This window comes from Danaus plexippus (assembly GCF_018135715.1).
Source record: "Danaus plexippus chromosome 3 unlocalized genomic scaffold, MEX_DaPlex mxdp_25, whole genome shotgun sequence".
NCBI lineage: Eukaryota > Metazoa > Arthropoda > Insecta > Lepidoptera > Nymphalidae > Danaus > Danaus plexippus.
This window is the reverse complement of record NW_026869844.1, coordinates 831,744-858,956: the sequence shown is the minus strand read 5'-3', so window position 1 is coordinate 858,956 and position 27,213 is coordinate 831,744. Positions and strand designations below refer to the sequence as shown.

The 27,213-nt window shown below is 32.4% G+C and overlaps 5 protein-coding genes across 9 annotated transcripts in view; 3 read left to right on the top strand and 2 right to left on the bottom strand.

Annotated features, from left to right (window-relative positions):
• The first annotated feature begins 518 nt into the window (after positions 1-518).
• LOC116769693 (uncharacterized) lies at positions 519-2,338 on the top strand. The gene is made up of 2 exons (XM_032660866.2): positions 519-701; positions 875-2,338. Exons 1-2 carry the CDS (start codon positions 693-695, stop codon positions 2,258-2,260), a joined length of 1,395 nt encoding a protein of 464 aa, XP_032516757.2. The 5' UTR covers positions 519-692; the 3' UTR covers positions 2,261-2,338.
• On the bottom strand, positions 2,287-5,048 carry LOC116769698 (uncharacterized). Of its 2 annotated transcripts, none has more exons than XM_032660886.2 (10): positions 4,737-5,048; positions 4,346-4,423; positions 4,111-4,262; positions 3,978-4,022; positions 3,854-3,910; positions 3,699-3,770; positions 3,474-3,618; positions 3,104-3,346; positions 2,513-2,713; positions 2,287-2,434 (listed from the first exon to the last, which is right to left on the bottom strand). In XM_032660886.2, the coding sequence occupies exons 1-10, from the start codon at positions 4,854-4,856 to the stop codon at positions 2,369-2,371; spliced, it is 1,179 nt and encodes a 392-aa protein (XP_032516777.2). In that variant the 5' UTR covers positions 4,857-5,048; the 3' UTR covers positions 2,287-2,368. The 2 variants fall into 2 exon arrangements, with proteins under 2 accessions (XP_032516777.2, XP_032516769.2); XM_032660878.2 differs by having other exon boundaries at positions 3,978-4,025; positions 4,737-5,047.
• Positions 5,049-5,257: 209 nt separating this feature from the next.
• Positions 5,258-8,991, top strand: LOC116770241 (uncharacterized). Its single transcript, XM_032661637.2, has 10 exons — positions 5,258-5,378; positions 6,020-6,157; positions 6,475-6,540; positions 6,855-6,942; positions 7,253-7,436; positions 7,660-7,881; positions 8,002-8,151; positions 8,221-8,292; positions 8,385-8,510; positions 8,647-8,991. Exons 1-10 carry the CDS (start codon positions 5,258-5,260, stop codon positions 8,842-8,844), a joined length of 1,365 nt encoding a protein of 454 aa, XP_032517528.2. The 3' UTR covers positions 8,845-8,991.
• On the bottom strand, positions 8,859-11,871 carry LOC116770048 (uncharacterized). Its single transcript, XM_032661398.2, has 7 exons — positions 11,132-11,871; positions 10,866-11,012; positions 10,728-10,777; positions 10,554-10,654; positions 9,361-10,403; positions 9,009-9,303; positions 8,859-8,943 (listed from the first exon to the last, which is right to left on the bottom strand). The coding sequence occupies exons 1-7, from the start codon at positions 11,302-11,304 to the stop codon at positions 8,860-8,862; spliced, it is 1,893 nt and encodes a 630-aa protein (XP_032517289.2). The 5' UTR covers positions 11,305-11,871; the 3' UTR covers position 8,859.
• Positions 11,872-13,077: 1,206 nt separating this feature from the next.
• The window catches only part of LOC116768259 (serine/threonine-protein phosphatase 2A regulatory subunit B'' subunit beta-like), a 63,143-nt gene continuing 49,007 nt past the window's right edge, over positions 13,078-27,213 (top strand). For 3 of the 4 annotated variants that reach the window (XM_032658971.2, XM_061526633.1, XM_032659127.2), the window contains exon 1: positions 13,079-14,230. In XM_032658971.2, coding sequence (XP_032514862.2) covers positions 13,361-14,230 — 870 coding nt within the window. In that variant the 5' untranslated portion in view covers positions 13,079-13,360. Of the gene's footprint in view, positions 14,231-27,213 lie in introns of all 4 variants that reach the window. The other variant, XM_061526632.1, reaches the window with a different exon arrangement.

Genomic DNA, 27,213 nt, shown 5'->3' with positions numbered 1-27,213 from the left:
ATACCACATTATTATGACAACGGCTGAGCAAAAAATATGATGAACTAGTAGCGTTCAAACTGAATGTCATATTTTATAATTGGACAAATATTATGTTTACTGATTTTTTGGACTATTTAAGTATTCCCGTAGCATTGAGTATTCTATTTCGAGTCTTGTCACTTATCCTATTCCGCTTTTTTTTTCAAAATTTAACTAAATGTTGGATATATTTTTAAAGAACCCTAATTATAATACATTTAGTCTGTCAAGTCGCAATTTAAACCGCTTTTTCATAATTACGATATCTTATAAGCGGAAATTAAAAAGTTACAAAAAATTTTTAAATAAAAATTGGAAAATAGTAGGTACATAGAAGCAAAAAGGGTAATTTTGGTACAAAAGTAAGACGAATAAATGAACGACTTTTTGTTTATAAAACAATTTGAGTCATAAATGACTAATGAAATCACATCATCATTGATAAAGTAATATATATTATTTATTTAGATTTGTAGAAAATCCTGTTATGTTAAATCATGGTAGGGCACTAAGTGAAAAGATCAACAATATCGGCTTGCCTTTGACATCGCATCTTACAAGGTTTATGCAATATAAATGCTAAAACGATTCATTGATGGCACGGAGAGGTGGTCAATATAAAACACGACAACGTCTATGACATCCCACACTGACCTCATCATACCGGAGAGATGAACGCGGTAAGTAAAACAAACCAAAAGTGAAAATGGACGCCCAGTGTCAACTAAACGGGCGTGGTGAACTTTCAAATTTACATTGATGTGTGATATCTTCAACTCGTTTAACAAATAATTATATAAAAATGTAATACTGTACAATTTATGTTATTTCATGTTCATATTTCCCTCACTAGGTGGTGTTGTTATCGTTGGTAGCGGCTGTAGTGGGCGAGGCACCTTATAACTTACCCCGGCCAGCACCTCATGCGCCAGCCATCAACTACCAACCTATTCCAGTACAGCCACAGCCGAATCCTCAACCACAGGCTCCTCAATACCCCTCTAATGGATACAGTTATCAAAGACCAAGCAATCCTATTCTAATTCCTTCTGACCCAGTTCCACAGCCTCAATATCCTCAACCAATTAGACCAGCACCGCAACCTTTACCCCATTACCCGCAACCACAGCCTGTACCCCACTACCCGCAACCACAGCCTGTACCCCACTACCCGCAACCACAGCCTGTACCGAATTACCCTCAACCAATAAGACCAGCACCACAACCTGTGCCTCACTACCCGCAACCACAACCCGTACCTTACTACCCTCAACCACAGCCTGTACCCCACTACCCGCAACCACAGCCTGTACCGAATTACCCTCAACCAATAAGACCAGCACCACAACCTATACCTTCCTACCCGCAACCACAACCCGTGCCTCACTACCCTCAACCAATTAGGCCAGCACCACAGCCGGTGCCCCACTATCCTCAACCACAACCTGCCCCTTACTTCCCACAACCTCAACCAATAGCACCACAGCCGCAACCTATTTCACCACCGGGCACATCTTACGGAGTGCCAGCCCCCATACAACCATACCAGCCTCTTCCCTCAGTCATTCCTCAGCCTCAACCAGCTCCTATCCTATACCAGCAACAACAAGTACAATACCAACAGCAGCAGCAACAACAACAAGTTCAATACCAACAGCATCAGCAACAACAGCAAGTACAATACCAACAGCAACAGGTGGTGGAGCAGCAAGTACAACAACAACAACAGCCACAACAACTCTTACCTCAAGGATACCTTTACCCACAAGGACAACCTGCCCAACAAGTGTCAGTAAAATCTCAAGAGTCGAGTTCCGCAGTGTCAAGTTACCAGGCCGACTCCATTCAGTACAGCAACGCCCAACAAGATCAGGTTCACAGAGAAGCTTTAGACAACGTCGTTGTTAGTCGAGTACAAGATGTTATAAAGGACAGCGAACACTCATCAGCTAAGGAGTCGGGATATGTTTCCCTCGTTTCTGGAGTGTCTTTGGGAGAAGCTAAGCCAAGCAGAGAAATATTATCTTTTGTGCACAGTTCGCCAGTGTCTGGCCAATCTAGTCAAAGCTCCCAATCATCTTCATCTTCATCATCATCATCATCATCATCATCATCATCATCATCATCATCAGTAGAACAACAAAACGATTCTTCGGATTACAGTCTGTCGTCTGATGAATTAAGGGGGGCATTCTTGCCGGAAAACAAACCGGCGTCGTCATACGGTTTACCAAATTAATTATAAATAATATAATCAAAATTTATTTTGTAAATACGAGTATTTGTAATAAAGTTTGTAAATAAAGTATTTTAGATATTTTTGTCGTTTATTTTCACTGTATACACGTTAACGCAATTTGTCAGTACATACAATTTTTAAGAATATTGGACATCCCTGGTGTATGGCTTCGTCCTGTTGAATTAAGTCATTTTTAGAATTGCATATTCATGTACACAAGAATAATAAAATCCAATTATTTAATAGGCTTACAAGATTTATAGCGTGGTCGGAGGTTTGAGCAATTTTGCCAACTGTAAACGGAGGCTCTTTTTTCTCAATGTTTGTTTTAGTCGAGAAACTTGTTTTCCGAGGTTCCACGTTTGTATTTGTATCAGGCACTGCCACACTCTTTTTGAAGACTGTATTTGAATCGACTTTTTGTGGGAACATTTTCGGTTCTTCTTTTGCAATCTATAGTTGCGCATAATTGTATTTATTAAAGCATTAAATTAATAATAATAAATATTACATCAAATCCATAGCATCCCTGTAGAATAATGTAATATTTTATGAAGTATGTATGTATGTATGTAATGTACTTATTTGTTTTTTTCGTAAGTAAATAAGAAAGTGAATATTAATTTATTTATGAACAGTTTACAAATAGCCTAGTCCACTAATAAATAATAACGACTGGTTTTTTTTCTATTGAGTGCAAAATTCTTAATTTAACTTACAAGTTGTGTCATATTAGAAAACGTTCTGAAATTTGTTGGTGTTTATATCTGTGTTACGAGATTATACACCCATTATTATAACTTTTGATGTGGTCTTTAAAACTTTTGAAAATATTTCACTTACCGTCTTTAACTTCGTGTTAGATTCAGTACAAGGACATTTTGCAACCGAAATTATTTGTCGATCAGAAATTTGAGTTTCAACACATCCGCAGAGGCTCGGCTTGACGTTAGTGTGTGAAAATTGACTCGAGGCATTGACTTTCTTTATTAAGAGATCCGAACATTGACAAGATGTATCATTTTGTGGACTCTTCTTCGTTTTTGTTCGTCCTTTTTTTAAACTCACTTCGTCAACGATCTGGATCTGACGAATGACAAGATTTTTCTTTGAAACATATTAGTTTGAACGATACAAAACTTTATCGGGTAAACGGCTTAGGTGGGCGAGGACAATGAACTTTAGATCTACTAAATTAATTAAGAAATTTCACCATTTCATCCAGCTTCCTTTTTTCATCTGATGGAACAACATAAATTTCCTTTTCGTTTAGAATGTAAAGTATGCTCTCAGATTTTGATTTAAGTGTGGATGGTGTGTTTATATCTATAGTTATTGTTGTGTTTGAGCGGTTACATCTAAAGAAAAAACACAAAAATAAACAAACTAATTGAAAGACCATCTTTAAATGATTCACGTGTATGTACTGCAGACTTACTTTGGACAGCATTCTGAAGTGGAAAGAGATAAATTTTTCGGTTTTAAGATTATTTCGATGCTTTTGTCCGTCCTTAAATTAAAAGTTTTCGATGTATATATTTATATAAAAAAAAAAAAATTACTAAACTTTTCGGTAAGTTGAAAACAACTTACTTCAATATAGCATCACCATTTTGTTTATTCAAGCATTTTTGGCGTCTCCTCCAGGGACTGTAATGATGTATAATATGAAGCAAGATAATTGTGTTAAATAAGAAAGAGATTTCAATTACTGTACCTTTTGAATTTTTTCTTTCTCTTGACCAATTTTTGGCGGCTGGATCTGCTGTCAAAGTATCAGTAAATAAAAATTATTGCTATTTTTCGAATCTAAGTGAACGTTGACAAAAATATAGAAATAGGCGGTGTACTTGTCCACGGGGTCGTTGATTTGAACATCATTTTGTTTCATGAGTTGGTTACTCCGAAGGTACTCCTCGTATTTTTCGTCCAACCAAGTAGCGAATCCCTTTAGCTCCTGTTTATTAGTAACGGACTCCGTTTTACTCAGAGGCACATGTTCCTATGTAGTAAACACATTTTGATGGTTATTTTCATGTAAAATAACATATTATTGATGAAATTAAGATAAGAAAAAATGTTTACCTGAGTGTACCACCGAAACGCTTTAACAAAACAATTGTCTTTTATCTTTTCATATGCCTGGTTTCTTTGTTTTCTCTCCTGATATTTAAAACATTATCTTAAAGCTTATGTAATACATCAAGAATATCATAGCCGTTACTTCAATATAACGTCGTATAATATTTATTAACTGAACTTTTTGTATTGTTTAACACCAGGTTGTTACTTTTGTGTTGGGTTACATAAAAATATATCTGAGAGGATAGTCATAAGGAGTAGAAATATATTGACAGAATATTTTGAGTATATTTAATGGAAGGGGTTTATAGATATTTGTGATTTTTCATCACAATATATATGTATATATGTATGTATATATATAAGTCCAATAACAATAATAAAAAGTTCATACAACTTGAGCGTAGTAAACCAGCGGATGTTCCAATCCCGGATACAGAGGCTGCATGTGTGTGAAAGGCTGTATGTGCCCGTTGTAAAGACCGCAATCATAATCACTTGATGATGTAGACATTGTTATGATAAAAAAATTTGTTAAAATAAAATCATTGTCTAATGACTTAACAATGACATTTTGTACGAAGAAGAATTTATTTCAAAATATAACGAATGTGTTTCTTTTTAAACAATAGTTTTTGAATGCAAAATATGTTTAAATATAAATGTTGTAGACGTTGGATTTATTTGCATATTTTATCAATTCAATTCCCTTTTTCTCACACATTAATAGCTAAATAGTGTCTAATACTCTGTAGTGTATGCACATAGGTATTAATAAAAAAAATGCCATCAAAAAAGTAACTAGTTATAAGTATTTTCAAGTTTTAATCATGGATAAAAATAAAAAAAAATGTCATACAAATATGTTGTTCATAATCGTCGCAGCCGTCCAGATTTTATAGATTATTGGTTAAGATGGTTAAGATGGTTAAGACTTTAAGTATTTGTCTATTATTGTGGCATATTTTAGTTAAGGTCAAAGCTTACAAAAATCGTTTATACACGATAGCTAACTTCGACGAGAGTCGAACTCGAGGTAATAGAGGATTATCAGCTCTGAAACCAACGGTGTAATATACTACATAAAGTTGAACCCGTGCAATAGTTGTCATATTGTTTATATTGTGATATAAATAAAACTAATATTTTCGGACGTACTCCAAGTTTTATATCATTTTATACTACAAACTCGAGACCTTTCGGTCACTTTGCAGCAACCGTGATCACGGCCAGACGAGATGAAAATGTCAGTCAGTTGGTCTTATTATTTGGCGGTAGATGACAAATAACAAGAAGAAGGTTGCTGCTAAGTGACAGAAACGTCGGGAGTATGTAGATTAAAAGAATAAAAAAGGCATCCGAATATATTAGTTTTATTTAAATAAATACCCACGAAACTCTTATATGTATCTATATCATTATGAATCGTGTTAGTAAAAGTTTCTTAGTCGTTATACGCGATAGATTTAACAGATATCTTCCTACTAAATCGTTTTTGTGTAAGCTATTTGGCAAGGAGTTTTATTTTTCTTGACCATTATTTCTTTGATTTAGAACTTTGTTGGATCATTAATATAGATTGATTTTTTTACACATACTTTCATTTCATAAAATGTGTTGTAGTTGAGTTTTATATATTTTAATAATTCGTTAGTTTCTATCAACATCCTATCTCAGGATACAAATGTGCGGTGTACGAAGGTATCACATTTAAAGAAGAGAACGGGCAATGGGTGTACAAAGAAGATTTAAGTGTTCTAGAGGAAAAAGAACTGCGGGGCACCTCGGATCCGACAGACAATGAAACATTTGAAAGTAAATTATCCTTACTTTTATTGCCAAGATCGGATATCGTAGGAAAATAATAATATTACCCACTGTATATACATTTTGTTTTAAATACTTTTGCAATTAATACAGACTTAAGAGTAATATTTTGATAAGTCATTTAGGTTTTGGTCAACGATGACCAACGATGGCCAGAGTTTTGGACTTCAACATTATGTAAAAAGTAGCATTTTAATTTTTACATTTCTCAGTTAATTGTTAAGTTTAATTATTAAGTTAATGTTTCTTTACTTATTATGATTTTTCAACTTTTTTCTTCTTGTTAATGGTGGTCTATATTTCAGATCCCTTTGATATTTTTGAGCAGAATCTTCATAAGTTCCTGTTCGGGGAAAATATTGAACTTGAAGGTATGTTATTAAAACAAATAAAAAAAACGATTAGTGACATCTAGGAGATAAATAGAGAAAAAAAAATAGAAAAAATAAAAACGAAAATGAGACATAGACCTATAAATAAACCAGATAAAATTCCATCGATCAAGACAAGGACAAGGATTTACAAAATTGTCAATTATCATATATTTACAAAATCTTTGATGCGAACAAGAATTTTTTTTGTACATAACAACGGCTCGATCAGAGTTATAATATACGAATACTAACAATGTTATTATTAAGCATTTATTTATTGTAGCTGATACGGAATATTTATATTCTCTTAGAAAACCCCGACGACCCAAACATACTCAAATATGAAGAGGGAAACAAGACTGACATCTTCAAGCATTATGTTATAGGAAATTATTTCCAGTTAGTAAAAATTTTTGGGACAAAGAACAAAAAATTTGCTTCAGCATTTTTTTTCTTGAGAAAATAGGAAACGAACATGTATATGGAACCTTAGAAATTATAATGGTAGGAACATATTCAGAAACGCTTGCAATTTGGAGGCATCTTATAGATTTGTATGTATTTTTAACATTACAGTAGCGGTTACATACATCTGGTAATCTGGTGTAAATTCAATATTTCCGTTGAAGGTTCCTCACTTATTATGTACTTCAGCCGGTTATAAGTAACATTAAAACGGACTACTAATATTAAAGGTATCCAATTTCAGCGCAGAGACATTCAACAATAAAAGCGCTGTACATTTGCCGCCGACAGAGTTCGTACAGCGCGGACATTGCTATCTAAATATAACCAGGGATTACATGCAGACCGCTGTCAATGCGTTTGCAATTTTTCTCTATGGATCCATTGCAGACATACAACAAATGCCCGCTGACTACATCTTGAGATCTGTGGGCTATGTTCTTACATATTTAGTATAATAGAAATCATTTACGGAATCATTATTAAAGTTATGACAATACTTAAAAAAGAAGTCAAAATTAACGGAGATTCAACAGATTTTATTTTTTGAGAAAAAATCGAGTTCCTGCAATATGTTCAAATATTAAACCAGCATTACTTGAACTATCCTTCTACTTTTGGATAACATGAAAATTGTTATTCGATATACAGAGCCGGACTATAGCCATGATGAAGATAGCCAGAGAAAAGATTGCTGTAACTTGGACAATCGTCAAAGGCAATCGGAGTACCAACGAGATAACGTCTGACGTATTGGAGCTGTACCGTCCCCTGTTTAAATATATCAATGGAAGAGAAATAGCCAGACTGAATTTAAGTGATGAAAGGATTTTAACATATATTGGTACTCATTCCGATCTAGACAGACATCAGGTTTGATAAACTAATTTAGTTTATAAATTTGTAGCTAGACAATGCCAGATTATTTAATCCAAGTTACATGGATGTATAAATTGAATTGAAAACTCTTAAAATATACATAAATAATTCAAGGTTGGTGTTGTTGCGAGTAAATATATTGAGATCAACCCAAATTGGTCGCAACCTAAATATTTAAATCTGATGAATAATCTGCTCTGCGGCGTACCGATGACTTTTATGAGGAAGATTCCAGAAAATTCATACCTGCAGCTTTCACGTCAGGTTACAATTAGTTAATTAAACATTTCATTATTATTCGAAAATTGCAAAATTTACTGGTTTCCTTTTTAGGTATTTTATCACATAAAATCCTGCGATCCCCTCCAAAGACGATTCTATTTATCGATGATGACAAGGACGCAAGTAAGACAAAAAATACAAGATATGAAAATAATAGGGTTTAAATCTAAGTTGTTATTTCGTGCGATATTAATAGAACTATTTTATTCGCACAGGCACTTGGTAAATCTTACAGCTGGGATGCCAGAGATGTGTCGAGGCTGGGTATTCTGTTAGCTGAAGTAAATGGGGAGGATCTCAGTTCCATAAAACCGGAAGCCATGTCTGGAATCGCTTCTAAGGTAAGCAATAATGTCTTCTTTTATAACTCTTATAAATACGTCTCTCTATTATTCGTGACATCGATGACAAAATAGAATATGAAAATTATGAGTTGGGCAAAATAACTTTGTTTCTGAATTCTTTATATATTTTCAGGTAATGCTACATATACCAGCTCGAAACTTAAAACATTTGACTGATATACAAATGCAACACCTGGGTCCCAAGTCATTTAATATCCTTACGAGAAAATTGAAAATTTACGAGGATCAGAAACAATTGTACGAAGCTTCGAAAGGGTGTAGGTCATTTGTATGTGTTACAATTTTGTTTTTAAATATTCTAAGGATATGAAAGAAAACAGTGCATTTATAATAAGTTATATTGAACCAAAACGCGCAACGGAGGCAGATGAAAAGAAGACAACCCGTTTCCTTGGGGGCACGCTTGTAACTGAAAATATCCTTTTATATTGATAAATAAATAAAAAATATATGTCCACACTTCGTATCACTTACCAAAACATCGCACCAGTCTGTCTGTGTATAATTATCTGTTTTGGTTGAAACTGTAATGGGTTGTGGAGTATTTTGAGGTATTGGTATAGGATCAACATCTTTATCTTGGATCGAAGGCAACTCCGCACTAATTTTAACTGGACTGTCCGGACATATCGAGACTTTATGTTTTATTGTTACTTGGGAATTATCTCTTGACACTGCATCACTCTTTATGTCTATACTATCGGTAGCGACGACTGAACTTAGTCGTGATGGATCTTTATCCTGATTGTTTGTAGAATTACACCTACAACTGTTAAGACTTTATATAACTGTACTACTATCTGTTTAAAGAAAAATCTATACTTACCATTCAAAGTTTTTGTCCACGAAAGCAGCTGGAACAAAAAGTACGTAATTTTCCTTCCCTTTACTGAGTGTACTGTTTCTATCTAAACAACATTTCATTTTAGTCATTTTCGGATCGTTGCTGTCACACAAGTATGTGTTTTCTGTCAGCATAGATTTCCGAATTAAATTATCGTCATGGGTTTTTATGTAGTCACAGTTTAAAATAACGTCAATAGTCGCCTGCGACCCTTGATCTCTATTGAACAGTTCAGTGACAGACTTGCATTTTATTAAGTGACCGCTTTTCTGTTCGCCAAGTGAATCTCTGTTGTCCCGTAATTCAATGTTAAGTTTTATGTTGAACACTTTATTTTTGTTTCCGAACGACGTCGCTATTTCCGGTCTCATGTTGAAACAAGTACCGCTATGCGCTGACGAGGCTTTGTTAGTCTTCATTGCGTTATCATTTTCTTCTAATTCAACAATTTTTTGGAGATCGGTGGATTTAAATCTTTCTTTCGGCAAGTAATCTCGGGGATTTTTGCGATCAGCGTCAATGAACACAGATTGAACTTCACTCTCGGGATTTTTGTAAACATCGGATATAACTATGATCCCTTTATCAAACCCACTTTTTGATTGTTCTCTTGATTGAAATTCACTGTGGAAGTCCTCGGGTTTTGACAACATTATTGTATCTTTTATTTCCATGTCTTTCATAGTTTTTTCAACGTTTGGTGGTAATTCTTTAGAAGTTTTAATGACGTTGTTGTTTTTGTTTAAAATTGGATCGTTTTTTAAGGACTGTCGTCTGCTCGATATATTTTTGGAATTTCTAAATGCTGACATGTTCTTTTTCTTGTTTAAAGCATCTTCTTTGCTGTTGGTCTTGCTCATTTGTGCAGTTACTTTCCTAATGCTCTTATATTTTTCAATGTCAGTATATTTCCTGCTGGGGACTTGTTCAACTCTGGCAGTGGAAATATTCCTATCGAAAGATCTTTCATTTTCTTTTCCAAGTCTTGACATTATTGTGTTATTTGTACCTATGCTATCCTGGTCCTATGAGTAAATGTATTTACATTTATGGTTTTCAATATCCTCAATGTTACTTCCTAAATATTATACTTAATAACTTACTTTAAGCTTGAGTATATATGATAAATATATGTAATTATACGTACATATATATATTTTGTATATATTAGTTACCTTATCTTTAGTAATTTGGGGATTCTGAGAGTTGGAGGTTTCTACGAATCTAGATTCATCGGCGGTTATTTTGGATTGCTCCTCTTTGATTTCTGTCTCCACTAGAACAGAAACAAGAATTTAAAACTAAAGAATTTATACGGAAAAAAATTAAAAGATACAGATTTTAGAAACCTCTTCCATTGCCAGCATTTATTAATTTCTCCTGTCTTCTTTCCCAGGACCTAGAAGTTATTTGAAAACATTTATGCAGCTTGAAAAACAAACAATTATTTATTATTAATTGTAATTATACTGCCTTTTTTTGCGTACCTGGAGGCCTTGATAAGGTATTGTTCATATCCCGCGGGAATGAACGCATCCGGTGGTGTCACTGCCACGTATGTGGCAGCGTCAACTAATTCCAGGGGACTCGCAATTCTTTTTCCGTCCAAAGTATATAAATCTATGGTAGAGTGCCTGATGAAAACACTTAGTTGTGAATACAACCAAATATAGATGCAATTTACTTAATTTGTTAAAGAAATATGAAAATTCTATACTGGAATTTGAGGATTCTTTGGAAAAATATGTCTTACGTGGGACCATACTGTGAACGTGCCAAATGATGTATGGTAGCTTGCCAGAATTGTAATTCGTCTGTTTGTAGGTGGTATTTTCGAGGCGGGGAATTCTCTTGTCCATTTGAAAATAAATAAATATCCATTGCCTGCCAGCCCTTATTATTTTGGGGGACTCTGGGTTCATTCATTCGACAATTTAGCCTCGTTAACGTTTGTCCTAAGTGGCATGAGCTTTGAAGTATGTTATTTAAGACATTTAAGAAGACAATTTAGGAAATTCCGTAACATTCTAAGACACACTACTCTAATTTATTTCTTTTTGTTTAACATAATAAATACTTATTCTATACACTAGAATGTAAACAGTAAAATGTCATTTTTGACAATATACGTTCTTTCTGCGTTCTTGGAATGGTAATTGATTTATACAGCCAATGTTATTAGAGAAATATTTTTCCTGTTAATAAAAAATAAAAAAGATGTCTGCTGTTTTTTTAGTTAGCGGAGATAAAAATTGCCTTTTTAAACAGTGTCCTAAAAAACATCAAGTCCAATCTGTATTCAGTCTTTGTATTGAATGAGTGTAAGTTGTAACATTATCATAGATTTAAGGATGAGACATATTATATAAGGCAGTCGTTTGCCGCGCCCTTAAGGTGAATAACATTGGTGTAAAAATACATGAGAAATCACCCCTCAAACATGGTACAATCACATCGAAAAGGTATAACTTGTTTAAGTGAGGTTTATTTAGACTTTCATATAAAAAATTACAATATAAAAATTTTATTAATTTAATTATAGTTGAATTTCTTTTCACAAACGAGCTTACAATATATAATCCTTAATACAGCTTCTGAGATTTAGGTAGAGTCATAATTCTTTTTATATTTTGACGAGAAGGGATATTATTTTTTATGTTTATGAAATCTCAAAGGTAAAATTGTGCACATACCTTACCTACTTCCTTACCTACAATACTTCAATAATCTGTCGATAATGTTTGTAAGTGGGTGACTTTACACGTTGTATGACAGTTATATGACTGGTAATGAGGTATGGAGCGGCAAAAACTCTATGTGACGAGATTATTTACATTAATCGCATAGTTTTTTCTAGAAGTTAGTTATGACTAAACCCATTCTAAAGTTGCTATGTGTTTTTTTTTTCTAATCACCTTTTTTCTTAACCGAAAAGCTCAGTCTATTTTTTCTAAGTACTTTTAAAATTTTTGAGTAGTTTGAGCATAATAAACATACATATAAATAAACGAAAAGTAGCACTCTTTCTCACGTATAATATTAGTACGGCTTAGATCAATACTAGCTGTTAAAAATAGCATGTAACTATCCACCATCTTGAGCTCCCGAAATCATAATACTATGGTATTTGGTTGATACGGTGATCGGAAAATGTAAAATCAACGAGTTTTGTAACACGGTAATAAAAAGCGTTCAAAAAGATCTAGAGATAAAGATGACGCGGTTATTACAGTACGAGTAAAAAAAACTAGGGGAGCGTAAATAAATATCGCTATTCGTGGGCGCGTGCGTCCGACAAGGCGAGCACGCGACGCTACGGCGGACGCGTTTGAAATCACATGGAAATGATAATCATTATAAAAAATATGAGCTCTGATGATATTATTATGAAATTAATTTATTATATACTACTGTCTATATATTTTTTATCATGGTTTGAAAATATTTTAGATTGTATGGCTTTTTAAAGATATGTATTATTTACACGATAGGGAATCAACGACAATCTGTTGTTTTTTTATTCACTTTAACTACTGTTTAAAGTGCGGTTAAAACTGTCAATAGATGTTATTAATTAAAGCATCGCTGTCTAGACTTGTAAGTTGTAATTTTATCAGGTGCTAAGCGAGTGAGCAAGGAGTACGTGTGGAGGGAGAGACGCGGAGGGGCCGTCCTCGTCCCCAGACCCGACTCCCGGCCGGCACCGCAGTCCGCGCGAGCTGCCGACGTCGGCTTGTTGTCTGACGATCGCGTCTATTTGTACGGACGGCGGCTTTCGTATAATACCGTAACCACTCTCAGTCGCCTTTGTTTACTCCCCACGCGCGACTAACAGCTGTTCGCAGTGCCATTACTCTTAGTGCGCTATCTGTGTTAAATTAGAATCAGTGACCGTTCCGTGTTTGTGTTCTGTGTTCATGGGGCTCGGAGACCGGGCTAGGAGTGTTTGAGTGTGGCACACGGAGCACGCAGCCGTACGGCCATGGCGGCCACTGCTCGCCGTGAAATTGACACGGGGGAGGAGGATATAGCTGCCATCGCCAAGCAGATTTCAGATCATGCGGAAGCTATTTATCAAACTTGGAAAGCTCGTGGCCTCGCGCCCACGGAGATACTGTCGTGCAGACCCACGCCCGGACTGAAACTGGCCGAGAGCCTACGGACCAAACCGAAGCCCGAACCGAAGCCTGACTTAAAGCAACGTCCGGAGATACGGAGAGACCGGCCGGAGTTGCGGTCCAATATTCGTACTGAACCAAGATCGGAGCCAAGACGAGACATTCGACTGAACCCGGAAAGCGAAACCGTTGAGATATCTCATCCCCCAGACTTAGTACCAGAACGAAACAACGCCGGGTCTGGTAGCAATACTAGACGCACGGATTCAGCAGCTATGAGGCTAGAGGTGGCACGTGAAGAAGAAAGACTCTTAAGGGCGCTCCGTACAGGTGGTATTGTTGCTGAACGCCCATCAGAGAGACCTGATGTCGTGCCTCCAGTTTCACTTGTAGACTACGCTAAAAGCAGATATCAGGATAGATTAGATACTGGTGCGAAAAAACCAGCAACGGGAGCCAGTGGAGAAAGAAGGGCTTCTTTTGGTTCTCATGTGACAGAGGCTAGGTCGAAATTTGAGGCGCGAGCTCGCCGCGCTTCTAGTGCAGGAACTGGCGAGGCCTCCTCGTCCTCAGGTGCAGGGCCAGTTCGTCCTTTCTTGACGAGGGGCTCCGTGGCTGAGCGGGTTCTCATGTTTGAAAGATGTCCCAGCGAAGCAACATTAGAATTAGCTAAAAGAAAATCCCCAGCGACTGCGACGTGGCGAGGATCCCACGACGTTATAGGAAGAGCTCAGGTAAAAATATTATCAATTATATGTTAATCACTGTACTAACAATACATGAATTTAAAACCAAAATATTTGTTAACTTTGGAATGAACGTTCAGTAAATATAATTGTTAGGTATTATTGTATTCGCAAACATGGACGTATGAGTGCGAATACTTTATGTGTGTGAATGAGATTGATTGCAGCATCATAGGAGTATGACATCAGCTTACACAAACACATGATTATTTCGACTTTAAAAATATTACTGTCTCACTTTTTAGATAACAACATATTTTTTTTTATAATGTCATAATGAAATTTGCAATAAACTGAAGATTATATAGCGGTGCTATATTTTTTTTGACAGTTACATTTAAATAAAATGACTCTTCTTATTAATTATCTGGTGACAAGATTGTATTAAGTATCAAATATATTTTTAAGAACAGTAAAACTTAAATACGACATAGTGACCTCTACACGAGGACTCAGAAATGTATAATTATTTTTTTGTCACACAAAGTGAAAATTTCAAAAACCTACAAATTTTTACGTCCGTCATAAAATTCGCGACATTTATAGTACGTACATTTTATAACTGAAACAGCTTTTATTACAAGCTTGCATATGATGGTGCGAGCATGCATTTTTGACAAAATGCCAATATTCGTTCAACTTGTTAGTTTCGTTCTGACATCCTTTATTCGTATTTCTTGTTATTTATTTTGATAGATTATTCTATTTGATGTCTACGAATATTTTATAAATAGATTTCTCAAAGTGACGTGAAGCTGAAGTTTTTTTTTATATGTAAAAAATTTACTGATTTTTTTTTTTAATTTGTTAAGTAAACGAGATTCAAATTAACAGTATTGATTTTTTTTACACCATGCTTTTACAATATATGGCAATTGATTCATACGGATTAAAGGATATTTTGTTTTATCAACCCAAGTGTAATACTTTTATTATTATATACAAATATTATACAACTCTTTATTAACCTGTAATAAAATAATAAAGTAATAAATCAAAATATTCCAGCCTATATTAATTACTGGCTCTGCGGTTGTGGTTTTTAAACTGTTGATCTTTAAAAATGTTGATTAATATGGCAACACGTGTAGACGTTCTTACGATTTGTGGCTGTATAATCTCAACCTTAATACAGGCCATTATTAAGTGGGTGAAAAAAAAAAGTTTAAGATTTAATTACTCATTTCCAGACACGTATTACTCTTAACAGTTCGTCATTGAATTCAAAAGTCGATTAATGTAACTAAAATAGCTCCTCGTATCGTTAGCAACGTTTGTGTGTCATTATTGTTTTTAAACATGCCATCAAAAACATTCGCCAACCGCGTTGACCTCAATAGCCGTAACCTCAGGGAATTCTCATCATTTAACTGAGATGACGAATAAGATCACATTGGTACGATTTTCCTGTCCCCGCTAAAACGGCTACAGTCATTAATTCTTTGGATTTATATTTTTTAATTATTATTATTAAATAAAATAATGAATTTAAACCTTTAATAATGACATGAGTGTTACTAAGATCGCTAATTATTTCTGTTACAACATTATTTTAACTCAATTAATTTTGTTTTTTAATATATTCATAAGTAGGAAAAATATTATTTAACTTCATGCTGGTAATGTTGTAATCGTATAAAGTGATTGTGTTTATTCCTTACCTAACCATACAAAACAAATTTGGAGGATATGGCTAGCGTTAATCAAACTTTTCACTCCTACATCTGTTATAAAAGAAGCAAGCGATGTCGCGCATATAGTCGTAATTTATTAAAATTGTCGAGGAATCGCTGTATGGCGTCTTTTTGAAACGTCGGTAAAAAGTTGCTAAATACTTCGACTTGGAGCTAAGTACCATCCAAACGTAATCGAGTGTGATTGGATCAATTCAGTTCCTCTTTCATAGCGTGCCTTCGACAATTCAAATTGTAGGTAATTGGTCGTCGGCAGTTGAGGCAAATTACTTAACGCTTTGTCGTTTATGTAAGATTTGTCAGAAACACGCTAATTGATCCGACCGTGAAGTTCCAGAAAAAAATAATAACGTGTGGTTCGCGAGGCTTTTTTATATAATTAACCTTTTCTGTATAAGAATCTGCCTCAAGACATGTGTTATTGCTGAACCGAGCATAGGCAGGTTTTTTTTAATTTTTGTATATTAAAAAAAAAATGCAAAATAGTTAAGGTTTTATATAAATTCGTAAGTCACTAAATATCAGGAATAACTGTATTTATGACATCAGATTCCAGATAAATCTAAGAGAAAATTAGTAAGAGGATATTTAATTTCATCATCTAAAGGTTTGATTTGTTTATAATTATTTTAATATAATTATGATTATAACTCGATCGTAACACTACATACGCAGCGTTTCCCGTTTTTCATTCTATAACCTACGTACTAAATACAATACTAAAATGTTAGAATTGTGAATGACAAATAGGTAACGCTCGTTACGTTACTTCCTACAAGTCTACTGATCAAGTCACTTGGTCAAACGAAATATTTTTATCAATTACTCCCACAATAAGTTCGACATTACTATTATAATTTATTTCACTCCTAATGTATCAAATTAATTTTGGTACTAGAAAATTATGCGATAATTGATATGTAAATCTTATTTAATATAAATTTTATATAGGAGTTATAGTTTTCAGTATTATAAAGTTATTGAAGCAAGTCAAGTTCTTGTCCCGCTGCTTCCAGATATTTCATTATTCATCTTTTGTTAAATATTATTAAGAAATGTCTTGAGCAGAACGTTAGTGCGGCGCTAGTTTCACTTCTATTAAACGTCAATCCGATGATTAATCTGTGTATGATGTGAATGCAGTAAAGAACGATTTAACAAGTTTACTACCGTCATTAGAAGTGACTTCAAAATTTTTGATTTTCCGAATTTGTTTGAAATGAAAACCTCTGAATCGAAACGCATTATTAAGGAATTCGTTTTCGCTATAAATGTAAACCATTCGTTTGGAGTGTGCGTGCATATAAGGGGCCATCGACACACATTTTGTTGTAACAGTATGTTTACGCGTTCGGAATCACAAGACGCTAACAACAGGATATGATTTGATATATTCCGATCACGGCGCTACCACCTTAATATATTGAATGATCTATTTTTTTTGTGCCCTCACTCGTAGTTTTTTTTCTAACAGTCGTAGACCTAACTTGTGAGACACTTTGAAGTTTTTAAATTTTTAAATGGAAAAAAAATGGCGCCAGTTTGTTCATCGCGCCGGACGTGTCTTAGGGATAGTGAAAAAAAAAATGTTCTAAATATACATTTGAGACGAAAGGAATGACTTGGCTGGAAGCCAACGACGATTTTATAGATATGTACATACCTACATACGTATGACAATTGACCGGCCGAAGAGAGTTAAATCTATTTTAAAATATATAATGAACAAAGAAAAAAATCTAATAAAATTAGTATTTTGTAAGGGAAATTAAAAAATAATAGTTTTTTAAACTAGTCTAGTGCATCGTAGAAGCTGCATTGCGGTCTTTGGGAGTAAATATGAACTCTGATATCTGAATTTCATTACTTACTATTCGCTGTTAAGGTTCAGTCACACAATTATTATTTCGTTTGACTTTTCAAAATTTTAAATATATTTTATATTTACAAATATAAGAATTCAATACATTAATATAACAAAGTCACTTTCTTTTACGCTTTTAATATTTCAACTTAAGTGGTATCCGTATATATATTTGTATCAATCTTTTCTCTGCTACATTTAGCATTTTATTTATAATCAGATTCTTTTGATATTATCTAATAATATTTTACAAAAACCGGTAAGCCTTTTTATCTGTTCCATAAAATTGCGGAAGTCGAAATGAATAGCGAAAGCGGCGTTGTATGGAGTACGGACTACAGAGCATGCAATCATGATAATTGCAATTCATATTTAAACTGGGACAATCGTATTAGAACAGTTAAATTAAATACTTCACGCGCCATTACTTAAAAACCGTTATATTCTATGATTGAAAATGTCTTGAGGATTCCTGCTTTTTTTTTATTTAAACGGTTTTCAGGTCATTTTTTTTTTATCAAAAACCACTCGTTGACATCTCTACCGCTGATCCAAATCTCAAAATTCAAATGTAGAATATCGTTTTAATTCAATACATTTTATACTTAAAAAAAAATATAAGATTTTTGAGACTTACTTATTAAGGATAAAATAATGTAATATTTATTTTAATCGTAACAGATACAGTTAAAGGTTCGTTATTAAAATTCGGGCCGGAGTGTGTAGTATAAGAAATGTAAACGGGACGCGTTCCAAATAACACTTAAAGAAATCATTGTGAACGCAACTGAACAAGCGTTTTATTAAGATCTGGGAATCATTTCGTTTTGTGTTTAAACTGATATCTTATGTATACATATACTATTTATATATATATATATAATTATTATTATTCCGTTAGTTTTAACTTACAAATAACATTACATACTACTGTAATTTATTTTTATATATTTTAAATTATATAATTTCATTTATTTGAAGTGAACCATTACTTTTTCATTACCCCATAATAAATTCTCATCAAAACCTTAGAATATAACTTTTTTAAGATCTCGCAATATATGTCTATCGTGATTGTTTTCTCCTAAACAGTAACAGTAGTAGTAGTTTTAACCCGCATCGAGATAACAGTGCGGTATTACTTCTTAGTAAACCCTTTCGTGAAAAACGCCAATTATAATCGATTTTCACATACCTAACTGCGGGTCAAATATGTTCAAGGTCAATGTTCAAATCGCATGCTTCATGCCACCGGAAACAAAAGCTGGGCGATAAGCTTATAGCATGAGCCCTAACATGGCATTTGTTCACTGAAGATAATATTATAGGTGTTAATAATTATTTAAGGAGAAAATGTCTGTGTGTCTGTGCTACAATAATTTGTATATATAAATGTTATAAAGCTTGTACAAGTGTAAGGTTATTTGTGTAAGTGTAAACAGTAAAAGATAAAATTTATTTAAGGATCCTTAATTTAGGACGAATAAAAAAAGTTATATGCTTAGAATAAAAAATATATTAGCATGTCTTTAATTACGATGTTACTTCTACAACGCCAAATTGAGAAATATTGATTGGAATTTTCGCAAGCCTGTCTGTGGTGGTAACTTCATTACTATAGGACGGGTTAATGTATGGGAGAGATGCCTTAATTGGTAGAGGTAGTGGAAAACGATACTCCGAATATTGCAAGCTCGAGTTCTGTTTCCGTAATACTTTATTCAGTCTAAATTTTTATTTAAGTATTAGTTAAAATATTACTTTAAAAAAAAATGTACTACAATAACATAAAATCGGAAACAATTTTAACCTCGCAACCTTCCGGATTCTGAGATGCTTTCTCTTTAAATATTAATTCAAGTAGAAGAAAAACGTCCAACAATTTTTTTTAAGAACAGAGCAATAAATCTTTTCAAAAACATACCACGCTAGTTTCGCAATCGAAAATAATCCATAGCACATGACAGACGCCCGCATCGTGTACACATTATAGATTTTATTTGATAAATATTAAGAGAAAGTTTTAATTCCGATGTCGTAATAACTTATTATATCGGAACCGGTTAATATATTATTATTTTTTATTTAACAGATTAAAAATAGTGTTTCAATTGATTTATAAATATCTGTACATTATTGCGTACGATAATATAGACAAGCTTTTACTTTTACAGCTCAAGTTCGTTTATCAACACATACCTATGTATAATTAATTTAATTTTCGAGATGTCATTTTTTTTTTAATTGTATGTCGATTAGTGTTTCGCAATTTATTGAATGTATTTTATTAATCTTGTATATAAAACATAGTAGTTTAAATTATTCGTGACATTAACACGAACCCATATAACAATGGCGGGTTTACTCGCGTTTACCTTTGGAAATAATAGTATAGTTATATTTTTTATACTTTTTACATCCCGGGTTAAGTACGAAGATAAACACGAATTATTCCATCAAGTTCAGCTTTACTTTCATTTGCTTCCAAAATATGTTAATATCAATACAGCTATCGGAACTTACGACTAAGAACTTTCACTATTACGTTATAACTTAATTTCCGCTGTGTCATGCCACATGTGAGTATATTAATGGTGTAGTTACTCGAAGGACGCCATAATGCCATTTTTTAAAATATTATGCAATGTTTAGCTTAAATCTTTCTTAAATTTAGTCAAATTATGATTTTAGTGGCAGGGATCCAAGTTTGGATATATTAAATCTAAAAAATAAACGACAAATCCGACACAATCATTTCATATATTTTTGTCAATCCATTATTGCATTTGAAAAAAAGAAAACATTAAATTAATTTTTTTTTATGGCAATACAATTCAGCATTTTGTAAAATTTTAAATGTTGTTTTTCGTAGTTGTAATAACTTGAGTCCTTAATTTATTACGTAGTTATTTTTATAAATAAATATATCTACATGTTAATAGTACGACTCAAATTGGGATTTGGATTTGAGTCTAAATCGATTTTCTCAAACAACATGCTACATTATTCAATGTGGCAACCTTGTATCCAGATAGTGGTGGAAAGCTAATTGATAATGCAGAACATCTAATTGGGAAAGTAATTGACTGCTTTAAGCAATCAATTCCAAGGTCTCTGTTTGTTCATTGACGATCTCTCTCTCTCTTAGTTAGTTTCCTTATAGATTTAGCCAATGTTATGTGTCGATATTATACTGAACTATGTAAAGAGGGATTTGTAAATTAACAAGGAGACGACTCGAGACTAAGAACGTTAACACTGCTGAGATCATTCACGACCTAATAAGTAATAACTACGCGTGGTGACAGTGACATTTCCAAATGTTAAACAAAAATTGAAAGGAATTGTCACTATCAAAATTTATGAAAAATAAAATACTTCTGCTTTAATTATTCGTCTAAAAAAAGTTATTTTATACCTTGGGTAGAGAATAATATTCAGATACAAAAAAAAATATATAAATAAAGGCCTAAACACTAAAGTGTGCAAAATAAAATAACACATTAATAAATAATTTACTTTAATCTTTAACAAATCCTTTCTTAAAAAATATTTGTTTCTGGTATTGAGGCCTCATTAATTTTTATTTCCACTTTTCATTATTTTATCTATATTGGCAACAGAAGAACAACATTGGTCCATAATTTCAGTATTAATTGATGCGGCTTGGTGACAAACGGCCATATTGTTATTATTATAAAACTGAAATTAGAGGCGACATTTTGTTATATGGCTTGCCATGTAATTTTTATTAAGAAAATAAATTAAATACAATATATATTTTTTTTTATAACGTATTAACGTCGCATATTTGATGGATTATAGAATCTCATGTCGATAAATTGGAAACCGATACTTTCATCCACTCTGATCCGGCCACTGATTTATGTGATCAGCTTGTTTAATACAAATTGACGTAACGACGTGTATTGCTGCTACAATTTAATTATATGGTTAAATTTTAAATTGTCTTAGAATATTTGTGTGTAATAAGTTTTGATTATGTTTTCATATTTGAAAACATAATCAAAACTTATTACACACGCCTGGGGAACAAAAGTAGATAAACAACCAGCTCGGACATGTTTGTGATATTTTAGTACAACGATCTCTTTACAACAAAGAACAATGTGCACTACAATAGGTCATTCTTCGTTCATTCACATGTTTCATGCTTTCCTTAAGTGCGTCGTGTGATTTCTGTCACAGCGTCTGGGAAATGGCACGGTTACTAAAAAAGTACAGATAATACAGATGTGACAGATTATATTATATGTATATGTCATAATATTTTTTTTAAACTTCGCTTAAAATAAAATTTGCTATAATACCTTGTATGATTTTAGTTGTTAACCAATTATTTTACACAGTTTAGATCATGAGTTTCAAAACTGCCATGAAGTTTTTCAACAGCGGAGGAATGAACTTAAGGTGTGGCCAGTTTAAGTTTCTACTTAAATTGTTGTTTTATTTGCACAAAGTTTCAACAAAAACTGAACAAGTAAATCGTATTTTCAGCAAATTTAAATATAACACGTAATATAAACAATAAAAAAAATCTTCCATTTATAATTTAATCCATGCAAGTTGAATTGGAAAATATAAGTAACACGGAAACTAATACCTAGCAGTCATTTTGAAGTATAACAGGAAATGATACGCATCATTGGATATGGCGTCGACTTTATGGTCAATTGAGCGACTATATGATACAAATGTACGTAACTTATTGTACCGCTGCGTCGGATAACATGCAATTGTTTTGCAGTCTAGATGTTTCATTATTATTCCAACCAAACTTGTTTAACGTGTCCGGTCGACCTACTGTATAAATTGTTCAAATACTTTCATTTAAACGAAAATTTTGAGTTTTTTTTCTAAAATAATTTTAAACACTCATTTCTCCGTTCAATGCAAAAAGCAATACCAATAGAAAATATAACATTTTAATGTCTCTACGTGATCAATTCTTTTAGTAAATCCCTATGTTATGGTATTATTCTGTTAGTTTCCTAGTTTAAATCCTTTTAAAACAAGCAAAAACACAATTTATTCGTCATAACTAATATTATGCTTTTTATGCTTGCTTTCTTCTCATTGTTGGCGTGTTTCTAATGTTCTTAAATGGGATAGTCAATTTGATTCCATTAAACTGTATTTTAATTACACTGTTGCTAAAATACGTTCATCGTTGTCATTATAACTTATCGTTTCTGGAATCAGTTTAACAAAACAAACGTTTGTCGAGGATTCTTTCAATCGCATATTCGTATTTATGCTATTAACGTTACCTTATTTCTTTCCACCAAATTGGAATGGACGTGGTGTCAAGCATACTAATACGCCATGTACATTTGTGATAGGTAAATAGCCTTGTCAGTAATATACAGATAGAGGAAAAAAAATTACACGCTTTAAAAACCAATCCTTACAAAAAAAAACTACGTTTTCCTGTTGATACCTTTCTCTCACGTATCAAACTATAGTTCGTTTTTTACTATATAACTCTTTTCTGCTAGATGGATTCCGAAACATAAAACTTATATAACAAATATATAAATTGTATTGATCGTGATTTGGGAATTATTGATAAGATGGAGTAATTAATAATCGTAATACATATAACTATCCTTTTATTTAGTTTAAATTAAATGTAACTATTTTTATAATTTGATATTTTCTATCTATCGTATAATCACCTACTACGGATGATAAAATTACTTACGTCTAACACAGGCCTTAGCAAAAATTGGCTTATTCGCACTAAATACGGAGCGTTACCTGTGTTTCATTGATAAATCCATGGACTTTATAATGTCAACCTATGAATGAATGAAGAACTTGGTACTCTGCGTATGTTGTGTGACAATCTAATCTCATGGTAATGCTAACGATGTATAGAGTACTCAACTAGATCGTATTGTATAGTGAATCATCGATCGTCAACTGCTTATTAAATTATTGACACACAGACACACAACGATGTTCACGAACACACACAAAGACACTTACTTTATGGGTATTGGAAATATATCAACGACAAAGGAAGCGATTATGGATATAACTTCCTTAAGATCAATTGAATAAAATATCAGTAGTTGTTAGCATTCAAATTAATTGTCAGGTCTCCTTGTTGTACTATAAAAGTTTATAAAACAGGAATTAGTAAAACGTCAGGATTAAACTCGTATAAAATCTTAAATAAATACTTTTTTTATCATTTAAACTATATTTTTAATTAGTATATGATAATCATAAGTTATAATTTCTCATTACTTGTTAATATTGTAACACAAATCTTAATGTAAGAATTTCATATAAATAATTAAAATGAAGTTCGATGAAGAGTTTAAAGCGGTAGTTGTGGTACATAATAAAGAAGGTAAAGGCTTAAGAAGTGTTTGCGTGCCTTATAAAGTCTCGTAACCCTCACCCTGTGTCCTTTACAGCTACATCAAGATGCTATGGAGCGTGAATCCCATTAAGAGTAGAATTTAGATTTCGTTTAGAACATAACATTTTTCTTCATACTTAATGGTTGAATTTACTTTTATACTGTTATTTCAGTCTAGAAACTCTTTATTTTATTTCTTTTATTCAAATAACATGCAACTACTTCCAATTGAATGTCTGCGGTGTTTATTACATTGCATTGTAGAATCGACCTTGAGCCTACGTTGCCTTCGCACATGCATTTAAGAGATGAAATATTTTTAGCTCGTTTTTGTGCGTAGGAAACATAATTAATTATACATTTTTATACACGAGTAACGGAAACAGGTATCTCATAAATGAATACAATTTAAGATGTCTTAGTTGTTGTATTGATTGCGGATGCGAATCACGTATAGTCAGTACACGATCCATCATTGTAACAATATTTAACATAACAGGCAATGTTTGTTCTATTTGTTTACACGATAACAAAATAAAGTATTATGATTCTTACATTTATTTAACATTTTTTAAAACATGTTTGTAAATGTTTTTTTTTTATGTGCGTATAAAACATTATGTAACTTCAATAATGTTAATGACGTTTGGTAGGCGTGTTGTAGGCGTACATTTATACTTTAAAGGTTTTATTTGGTAATATTCAAAATCCTTCAGGTATATTTTCATTTACATATTAAGGTTTTAAATCATTATTAGCTAATTAATTTTCATGCTTCACTTTCTCACTCTTTGAACACGTTTTTATGAATTTCAATGTTTATTGTGGCTTTAAATTTTGTGTTTCGTGTTACAGTTTTCTTACTTTTGTTTACTCCTAGGCGTAAAATTAAATATCTTTTAACAAATTTTTTTTCGTTCCTTGATTTTGATTCAGAGTTTAGTGTTAGTGTTACGATTTCGTCGTCATAAGATCAGCGTATGCTAGAAGTTTTAGTCCACATTTTAAAAGAAAATTTAAATTTAACTAAAGAAGTTACAGCTTGAGCATCTTAATTATAACAGTAAAGTCGTTTATCATCTTTCATATAACAAGAGATTGAACGGCTTTTAAGCTATATGAATTTTAGTGCTCAATAAAGGTTGGTAATGAAACAGATACGACATAGGTCTCCTAAGGACTTGAGAGCTTAGATGTATATTGGACTTTTTACGTCAATAATTAAGATTATGAAACATAAAAATCGTTTTAATATATTTTATTTCTTATAACAAAAAATACGTATTATGATTTTTTTAACCTCAATACCCTACGTTATCGCTGTCATTGTCTAATTCAAAGAATGTTACCTGTACAAAAAAATTGCTTTTAAATTTGTATGTTATTTAATATCGTGCCGAATTGTTTGTTATTAATTTTATATAAAATAGCAAATGTTTTAAACAACGTTCCAGAAAATGAAGTGCTAAGACAAAATTAATAGGCTTTCTTTGAACTCCTAACGTAGATTAATTTCAAAGCTTAGTCAGCGCTCGAGTCGAGCAGCCAATTGACCTATACTTGTGTGTTAGTGCTCTTTTTTTTCGCTATTATTAAAAATCTGAAAAATACCTTATAAATATGTATAATTTTTACATAACTTTAAAATTAACAGAATTTTCGACGGAAATTCTTAACAAAATAGACCTATACGGTGTTAATATTTTAGTCAAATATAACTATGACATGTTTATGATATTTTTTGTTGCTTAAAAGAATTATGAGATATTACTTTGTATGCAGGTTTTGTTTGCAAAAGCATGAATTATAATAAAAATATTTGAAACGTCTAAAAAGGCTATTTTAATGTATCTTCTAAATTACTCTTGCTGACTGAAGCAGCATTGTTGCTAAATATATTTCATGACTCGTCTTAGTAAAATCTAATATATCACTAATAATACGTCATAATTCTCAATAAAATACAAGGAGAATTTTCATAGATATTTTTATTTCTAATTTAATTATTTAAGAATATTTTTTAAACATTTTTTATGTATATTTCGACTTTTTCTTATTTTATCATCAACAATTTTAATTAGTCTAACACAACATCAGAAAGAATATTTGCTGATAAAGTTGTGAAATAAATCATTTATTTTTATTATAATTTAACAGAAGTTGGTTAACAACGATTGGTGGACAATAATATGAGAAGTATCATCTAAAGATCACAGTAAGAACCGGATACAGTGATAAAGCTATAATTGCAAGGTCACTGTCGTGTTACTGGCAACATTATTTTGTTTCTGTTTTTTTTTTTTGTCTTTTGTCATCTGTCAAGGAAGCAATGACAAAAACTTCACATAAATTATCGAGAAATATATTTATATAAATATTAAATTATAAATACTAATTAAATTTATCCTTAATTTAATGATATTATATAAAATAGTTTCAAACGAACGTTATCTCGTCATCGTATAATCAATGTTTTATACAAGCAGATAATAAGATATCGATAGTTAGAAAGGAAAATTATTGATTGAATAAAAACAGTTAGTGATTTTAATTAAATGAAAAAGTAAAACTCGCCCTTGCAGTAATTACTAATTATAGCTTTAGTAAATTAATTTATTGAGTGTTATATGATTGAGATTTTTCATGTAAAATATTTACCTTTAAAAATAATTTGTATTAATTCGTGCTTATGTACAGGACATTACTTAAATATTGCATACATTTTATTGTGTTACAGAACATATTTCCTTTAATGTATAATTTCAATGTCACTGCTTGTGAGACGCACATCGATGCGCACGTTGCGTGACGGTGGCCGCGCCAGCGCAACGCCCCTCAAACGGCCAGACGTTAGATTATATGTTAAAATGTTTTGAATGATAGTTTTAACCCTTTATTATATTTTGAATGAATATTTTTTTGTATGTAACTAATAAAATGAAATTTAAAAAATCCATTCACTCTACCTTTAAAATTATAATTAAAAACAAATTAAAGGATACATCAATCCCTCTATAAT